The following is an 8,729-nucleotide window of genomic DNA, read 5'->3' on the forward strand; positions in this document are numbered from 1 at the left end:
TTGTGCATAATCGACCAAGGCTCGGAAGAGTCTTCTGTCCCTCATTAAATAACTCGTAGAAGTAGCTCTTCCACCTTTCATTAATCTTCTCCTCTTGAGCCAACACCTCTCCATCCTTATCCTTTATGCACTTAACCTGATCCAAATCTCTCGTTCTTCTTTCCCGGCTCTTTGCGATTCTATATATACCTTTTTCTCCTTCTTTCGTGCCCAAAGACTGGTAGAGACCCTTTCTAAAGACTGGTAGAGACCCTCATATGCTCTTGTTCTTGCTTCACTTACAGCCACTTTTGTCTCTTTCTTAGCCGCCTTATATTTTTCCCAGTTATCTGCATTGTGGCATAAAGACCACTTTTTAAAGCATTCTCTTTTTATCTTTATCTTTTCTTGTATACTCGCATTCCACCACCAGGACTCCTTGTCTCTTGGTCTCATTCCTTTAGATTCACCAAAACTTTCTTTTGCTGTTCTTCTAATAACTTCTGCCATCTCCCTCCACATTTCTTCCGCGCTTCCATTCCCATCCCACTTTGCCTCTTCTCCTACCCTTTTACCCTCGGCATTGATCACCCCGAAACCATGGCCTCCGTGAATACTCCCATACCCAGTCACTTCTCTCCTAACTTGGCCATTTAAATCTCCTCCTAAGAAAATCTTATCTCCTAAAGGTATGCCTTGAACCAAACTCTCTAGATCCTCCCAAAATCTTATCTTGTGTTGTTCGTCCGAACCCACTTGCGGTGCATAGGCGCTAATCACTTGGAAAGCACCTCCCTCCACCACAAGTTTGATAGAGATGATCCGATCTCCCACCCTCTTGACATCAACTACGTCCTTCTTCCACTGCTTATCCACAATTATTCCCACTCCATTCCTATTCTTCATCTTTCCTGTATACCAAAGTTTGAAACCAGAAGAATCCAACTCCCTAGCCTTTGCACCAACCCATTTCGTTTCTTGTAGGCACATAATGTTAATCTTCCTCCTTGTCATGGTGTCCACCACCTCCATGGACTTTCCTGTTAGAGTGCCTATGTTCCATGTCCCAAATCTCAACCTTTTGTTGCTTCGACCTTTACCTTTTCCTTTGTGAACTAGCTTATTTACCCTCGTCCGTTCACGAAAACGCGAAAACCCTTGCTCATTTAACACTACATCCGGGCACCGATGCAGCGGCTCTTGCTTTGACACCGTACTCGAGCCATACGGCGCGTTACTTCCGGGTAACGACCTAGCTTTAGCGCAATAATGTCTTTGATTTATCAACATGCAGTCTAAAATTTATTTCTTGGTGCAGAGCCCAAAGGATCAGTGAACAGGTGTACTACAAGCCAATCAGCCTATGTAGTTCATATTCTAACTCCGTAGTGACCTGGTCCACCTCTTCCTTACCTCCAATCAAGGATATGTGGGATTGCACATAGAAGGTGCCTTGCAAACATTTGTCAAAAAGGCAAAGCATGTATTCTAAGGACAAAGAAGCAGCAGCTACAAATGAACATCCAAGTTCCTACAGATCTTGCTCATACATTTTAAAGGATAGGAACAAAGAAGCAGCAGCTACAAATAAACACAACAATATTATGCATATACCTGCATTACTGATCCATCTGCTGTTTCTTGCACAAGTGTTTTATCATGGTCATTTTTGTGCAAGCAGTAACCCTTGAATTCAATTTTACAGAAGATCACAGAAGGGTAATGATAGATAGGGAATGGTACCTTCAAAACTGAGGACTTCTTTTGCTTCAGTTTATGCGAGTCAACAAGCCTCTTAATGGCACTTAAACTCACCCACCTACACGGGGATAGAACAAATTATCACACTTTGTAAATTTTGGTTAGAGATTGCACAAAAAGAACCAGCATTTGACTCACGTGTTTGTTGTATCTATTAGTTTGAAATTTTCCTTCAATGTATGAACCAGCAGATATAGACCAACAAAAGGAAAAATTAGAATATAATATAATATTCCCATGAGTCTTGTCAGAATCACAACATAAAAACATCAAGGACAACCTCATAAAATAAAACAAGGTAATTTTGAGCAGTGATTATCTGGAAAACAGAATTTACAACTTACATGTTTGGTTTGGTTCTGAGCAATTTCCCAAAGCTGCAGAAATTACAACAATATTCTTACAGGTTAGCAGCTGCCAAATTACCTCAACAACCTTATCAGCATTTGATAAGAACCAGTAGGTCGTGATTCCTATAACTTAAGATCTAAATCAGAATATGTGTGTGTATGTTTCAACTCAACTATGATACAGAATATTACCAAACGCTTAAACTAGCATAAATTATACGCTTAATGAATCTATTAATCCCCGAACATTTTGCGAAAATTATAATAAGCCCTTAAACTTTGAAAATTTATGAGTAAGTTCCTAAATTTACAAAATTTTTGTAAGGTCCTTGGACATATACGTTCATTGAAAAATTTGTCAATGATAATGAAAAATTCTCAGAAATAAACTTAATCGGAAAATAGCACACAAGATTAGATCTTAGAATAGCCCAAGGATTAAGAGAGTTAATTACCCAAAAATTCACAGGCTTGCTGATCTCGTATTCAATAATTAGCACAAAGCATAAATAATAAAGAGGGTGATGTATGCAGGAAAGGCTGAAGGCAAAGGATATAAACCTTGAAATTCATTGGAGTTGAAATTAAATGAAATGAATTGCTTGGTGTCACCTGGAAAGAGAGAAAAGCCATGAGACAAGAAACTCCGATACCTTAAAAGGGAAGTTGTAGTCTTACACATAATAATGAGAACATAAATCTGTACCTCCATGCAACACTCAATATCATTTGTCACCAAATGATTTAGTATATCTACAAGATGCAGTCAAGGTAGACAGCAATCAAAATATTTGAATCTAAATGCTAGTCAAGAAGCAGTGACTTGCATGAAATAATTTTAGTGACAAAAATAAAGATTATAAGGATACTTGGATCAATGACGGTCGCCACATTATCCTTGTTGATCAAAAGGATATACTCCTTACCCTGGAAAACATTATTTAAAAACCTAGTCAACAAGTAACAAACGATATAAGTGCATCACACACATATGTACACATTTTAATTATGGCCTTGTGTTGTAAGTAATTCCATCCAAGTTCCTACAGATCTTGCTCATACATTTTAAAGGATAGGGACAAAAGAAGGAAGAGTGCTCAACTGCAAAGGAAGTTCATACCTGTGACAGTAAAAAATCAAGGGTTCCACTAGTCATCAGAGAACGAAATATATCACCGTTATAAAAAGGATGTCCTCTGAAATATAAAATTAACATATTGATATAAGACATTAAAGTATTTACCATGTAATCCAACTTTCTCATTGCAGAACATAAAATTCAATAAATTGGAATATCAATGCTGCCAAATTTCTCCAATTTACGCTTTTATTGATAATGATAATTGGAGCATTTGATAATTTTGTATTTCTATTAATGACCACTTAATATTAACATCTGTAATATATAGCTACAGCCAAATATATGTTTGAAGTAATATCATAAAACTCATGGTTTGTTATATACATAGCTAATTAGAAACTAGGGACCTAACTCTAATTGAGTGAAAGATGGGCTAGGGTGGGTTTTATAACTAACTTGCCTAGTTGGAAAGTGAATGCAGGAGAGTGGGCATTCTGTTATGAGAGCGAGGTGGGAACAGTAAAGGGTTGTGGGAAGTAGTGAGAGGGGATGGGAAACTAGAGACAAAAGATAGGATCAGATTCTAGGAGAGATTCAGGTCTCTCGAATACCTGATATCTTTGTTTTACCTTCTTTTACTGAATAATAATAACCAATAATGGGAAATTGGGTGATATCTCACTGATATCACTGCATCTCCCCTGCCCTTCAACTACCCCTGGAGAGCCACTGATATCACTTATATCACTCTATCAACACTGACCGAGCGGTAGCCACTTTGCTATCGGCTATCAGTATTCGGTATTCACCTTAATCCAGCCTACTACCCGATGTGGGACGTTGGACACCCCATAATACCCAAGTCCCTAAGAAGGTACTATAGTGTACCATGACAATAATATTCAATCTGTCATTCCAATATTTTATAAGAAACCATACTTAAATATCTTCTATAATCCCACATCGTATGACACGTGAAGGCAGACTATATCATGGTATCAAAAATAAAGAAACTACAAAAGCCTATGTTACAAGCACTTTTACATGGCAAACTAAATTCACAAGATGTCAGGTAGAACATAATATGTAGCTGGACGTATATTTGTAGATTTATATAAATCAACTACATCTATTTTGCTCACAACAAAACAAATTCAAGAAAGACAAGCTTCGCATAAATTTAAGTTACTGTTATAAAAGAAAGTACTACTGAAATGGTAATGGTAATGTTAATCTGAATACTATTAGAATCTCCAAAAACAATTTTCTGCTGAAAGTTTAAATCTCTTAGTCTACAGGCATGCATGTGAACATATAGAATCCAATTTCAGACATGGGTATTGTAAGGATGACATACACGTCCTCCTTGCTGTAATGTCCGGCTAATGATTCCAATTCTAGACCTTCACCTTCACCTTCACCCTATATACATGTGATGCATTGATAATCAGAAATCACATAATAACATCAATTAATAAAAAATATGAAACACATTCAAACCTGCTTAATCCTCTGTACATCAACAGTTGATCCCTGATACTTTTCCAACACCTGAACAGAAGGTTGAAGATTTTAATAATAAGTAATAACTAAGGTTGCAGAATCAAATAATGATATCGAAATCCAAATGGCAATTCACCTTTAGAGTATTGTCATGGGTGTCATCTTTGCTCAAAAGAAGCAATGGAACCTTGCATCCATACTTGGAGTATAGGGTCTTACAAACAAAGGCAACAGTAAATTAAAACCCTAAATAAAAGCAACAAATATGAAAGCTGGATATACTTCAACTCCGTGAGACGTGTGCTCAATCTGCACTATTGATAAAAGGTTGAAGTGGGATGTAATGAATAATTTAAGGAGAGTATTAAGCGTGTAACATGTGTGATTACCATATTAAAAATTGAAGTCTGAAGGCTCACCTGAATCTGGTTAATTATTAAATCCAGAAATGTAAGTCCATTGCAAATACCAACTGCAGATCTACACAGGGAAGAAAACATCATCGGTGTAAAGCGTGAAATGTGGAATTAAAAGCAGCAGCAACAGGCGGAGGAAATATACACATCAAACATGTTGGGGGAGAAACAGAGAAAGGCTAACGAAGCCCTCCTAAAAAGAAGGTCTATTCAATTTGATTGCCTAAATGAAGTGAGCATTATACGAACAGCAAAAGAAGACTCTTACTTGGGGCCTTCCAAACCCATATCTCTTGGTGAGGCAGCATCGAACTTCAAAACAACAAGTTTGTCCAAAAGCTTCTTAGTTTCTTCCATATCTGCTACCAATGAGAAAATCGCTGAGCTCCAATTTTCAAGAGACAGTAATGAGGATCGGTAGAGAAAATAGATGGCCTACCTTGAGACAAGGGAGGTAAAGTGGCGTAGGGGAAGACAGTTACGTCGAGGTTTGGCAAATCGATCTTCGCAGCCTCACCTGCTTGAATTTGGAGAGGTGCTGCTTCTTTGAGCTTGCCCTTCTCTTTCTCAAGAAGGAGGGTCTTGGTGAGGAGGTTGCAGAACAAGTAGACAAACTGGACAGAAGGATTGGCGGGAACGGGATAAGCGACACGGGAGAATGAATGGAGGGGCATGGAGGAGTCGACAATGGCGACGACGGGGATGTGAAGATTGTGAGCCTCGTTGATGACGGAGGACTTGGAGTCGGTGTCGAGGATGAAGATGCAGTCGGGGGGCTGGGTGGGGCCGAACACAAGCTTCTTGTTGCGAGAGCGGAACTTCTTGGGGCTGTAGCTGTTGGTGAGGAAGCCACCGGTGCGCCAGAGGGAGTTGGTGGAGGGGGAGTAGGAGCCGACACGGGTGGTCATAAGGTGGAAGATGTCGTCGAAGAGAGGGTTGGTGTTGATGAACATGAACCGACCGTTGCGGCTTGCAAGGGACCCCATGAAGTTCAGGGCGCTCCTCATGCATATCAGGGTTTTGTCCGAATCTATGATTGCCATCTTGTTCCTCATGCCATAAGTGTATTCCTTCAGGTGATGCGCCGCCACTCTCCGCCCCATTTGTGCATTCGTGCTCAGCAGCTTCTGTATCACTATCGAATGCACCGTCATCCTTTCTTCCGATTCACGCTCGCTCTTAGGGTTTGGGGTTTATGCTTCTCCCTTCAGCCTCTTTTACCGCTAGTCTACTGCACTCCAAATCTCTTCTCTTCTTCCTTTTGCTATTTTACGGATTATGTTCTTCAGATGTTAATGTTAATTACAATATCTAGAAAACAAAAAATTATCAACATGACCATATCTAAATTCTGCCACCAACATTCAGCAACAAATAAAGCCAGCAAAACCAGCAATAATTAGGAGCCAGGAACTACAAATCAAAGCAAAACCAGCAACTACAAAACAAAGAAGTATCCATAACCAGATACGAAATTAAAGACAAGCCACAGCACATTGAAAAATCAAAAAATTATCAACATGACCATATCTAAATTCTGCCACCAACATTCATCAACAAACAAAGAAATAAAAACAGCAGGACATTCAACAGCAAAACCACCATTACCAACAGCATTCAGCATTCAGCAACAAAAATTATCATTTAGCAACAAACAGGGCATTCAACAAAAAAATTAGCATTCAACAACAAAGTGTCATCAATCAAATTCATATTATCTTATCAAAATACAATCTCAAAAGTTAAATAGCAAAAAGAAATATCTAAATATTAAAAACCAATATGAAGATTTATCAATCAATTGATAAATACTTTCATCCATAACTAAAATCAATAAATCATAATCCAAATTAAAACAAAAAGCAACAGAACGGCTAGAAATCAAATAATCATCCATAAGACCATAGAACAGAATCAGTAACAAATCCATTACTCAATTTCAATAACAAATCCATTACTCAATTTCAGAATCAATAACAAATCAATAACAAAAGCACATATTAGAACAGAATCAGTAACATATCAGAAATCAATCACTAACTTCAGAATTCAGATTCACAAATCCCTAATTTCAGAAATTGCATATTTGAGTAATTTGAAATTTCAGAGTTCAGACCACTAACCTTGACCGAGAGAAATTATAAAAGCTAGAAATTATAAAACCAATCAGAAATATGGTTAAAGCATTTCATCAAACATGTTGAGTGCGGTAAAATTAAAACGAAATAAGAGAATCCAAAGCTTAATTTCAATGTGATAGAGAAGAGAACATAACTATTGTAACTTTAATTTAGTCTATGAAAAAATCCAAACCACTACCAAATCAAAAAAATTACTTATTGTAGTAGAAATCAGAAGTTGCAGAGTTTGAAGAAGAGTATTGGTGTTGTCTGTTGTGTGAGTGTATTGTCTGGTGGCGGGTTTAGGGAACTCACGGCGGGGACAACAGAGAGCAGTTCGACAGCTGAGTGGAGCACGCGGCTTGGTCGCAGAGTTTGAAGCAGAGCAACGTGGCTTCCAGACGAACGCGAACTCGAACGGTGAACAACGAGCGAACGTGAACGGTGAAGAACGCGAACGAAGACGCGAACGTGAACAGCAAACAAACGGCGACGGAAGCGCAGCTGAGCAGACAAAGACGACGGACGCCGAGCTCGAGGAAGCAACCGCGATCGGTGACAGCGAACAGGGGTTGGAGACTTGGAGCACGAGGGAAGCTAGAGACGGATGGCGAACTTTGAGTGCGACGGACGGCGGCAGTATGCCCCTCCTTGTGGCGGTGGTGTAGGTTTTGTGGTTGGGTTTGTGTGATTTCTCTGACTGAAAGAAAGAAAGGGAGAACGGGAGAAAGAAACGAAGGAGCTTCCCATTTTGTAAACCGGCCGGGTTCTGGTTCGGTCTAACCGGCCGGTTCTCGTCCGGTTCAACAGTTTTTTGCTGGTTTTCTGGTTGTCGCCCCCCAAAGCTTAAAAATTAGAGGAGCAGTCCCATTGTTCACCCCACGGTCAATTTTTTTGGCTATTATTGTAACACAAAACATTGAATTAAATACTCTTATATTTTTCAAGGAAGGAATATTTCTTTGATCTCCTTCAATATGAAGCCGAATGAGCACATCAGGAGACACAAGAAGTAGAAGAAACTCAATATTTCCTTCCATAAAACATAATAAAAACTTTGATTACAGTGACTGATCAGACCGTTAATATTGCCGGTTCGCAATTAAATCGGTTCAACTGGTCGGTTCAATCCAATTTTTAAAACATTGGTATTTGCCAAACACACCCTTACTTGTAGGCTAGATTATGTCTTCACTTTTGAAAGAAAAAAGTTTTTATTATTTTATATTTAGATAAATTTTTAAAAACAAAATTTAAATATAAAAAATATTATAATATTCGAATGCACTTTAAAGTCAAAGACAAAAGATAATATCATATTAAATTTAGTTTAAAAGACAGATAAAATATATATTTTTATACATATTTTTTAATCAAATTTTTGTATCAGTCTCTAGTTAAGATATATGGAGTCACATAATTAGAGATTATTTTAATATTTTTTTACCCTGAATATATTTTGCAAATACCAAAACTTATCCTTCTTTTATTAAAATCCTAGCTTCATATTCTCTTTTGG

The 8,729-nt window shown here is 38.1% G+C and overlaps 1 protein-coding gene across 6 annotated transcripts in view; it reads right to left on the minus strand.

Annotated features, from left to right (window-relative positions):
* The window catches only part of LOC107466531 (UTP--glucose-1-phosphate uridylyltransferase), a 10,889-nt gene extending 2,969 nt beyond the window's left edge, over nucleotides 1-7,920 (minus strand). For 3 of the 6 annotated variants that reach the window (XM_021130884.2, XM_016085511.3, XM_021130879.2), the window contains exons 1-14: nucleotides 7,427-7,920; nucleotides 5,530-6,401; nucleotides 5,359-5,449; nucleotides 5,094-5,154; nucleotides 4,811-4,888; nucleotides 4,672-4,722; nucleotides 4,529-4,593; nucleotides 3,211-3,286; nucleotides 2,960-3,017; nucleotides 2,797-2,843; nucleotides 2,652-2,702; nucleotides 2,085-2,117; nucleotides 1,879-1,910; nucleotides 1,723-1,798 (exon numbers count right to left, since the gene is read on the minus strand). In XM_021130884.2, the coding sequence (XP_020986543.1) occupies nucleotides 1,723-1,798; nucleotides 1,879-1,910; nucleotides 2,085-2,117; nucleotides 2,652-2,702; nucleotides 2,797-2,843; nucleotides 2,960-3,017; nucleotides 3,211-3,286; nucleotides 4,529-4,593; nucleotides 4,672-4,722; nucleotides 4,811-4,888; nucleotides 5,094-5,154; nucleotides 5,359-5,449; nucleotides 5,530-6,244 (1,434 nt within the window). In that variant the 5' untranslated portion in view covers nucleotides 6,245-6,401; nucleotides 7,427-7,920. The remainder of the gene's footprint in view (nucleotides 1-1,722; nucleotides 1,799-1,878; nucleotides 1,911-2,084; nucleotides 2,118-2,651; nucleotides 2,703-2,796; nucleotides 2,844-2,959; nucleotides 3,018-3,210; nucleotides 3,287-4,528; nucleotides 4,594-4,671; nucleotides 4,723-4,810; nucleotides 4,889-5,093; nucleotides 5,155-5,358; nucleotides 5,450-5,529; nucleotides 6,402-7,426) is intronic. The other 3 variants (XM_021130883.2, XM_021130882.2, XM_021130881.2) reach the window with 3 other exon arrangements.
* Nucleotides 7,921-8,729: the final 809 nt, after the last annotated feature.

Source organism: Arachis duranensis, chromosome 9, assembly GCF_000817695.3.
Source record: "Arachis duranensis cultivar V14167 chromosome 9, aradu.V14167.gnm2.J7QH, whole genome shotgun sequence".
NCBI lineage: Eukaryota > Viridiplantae > Streptophyta > Magnoliopsida > Fabales > Fabaceae > Arachis > Arachis duranensis.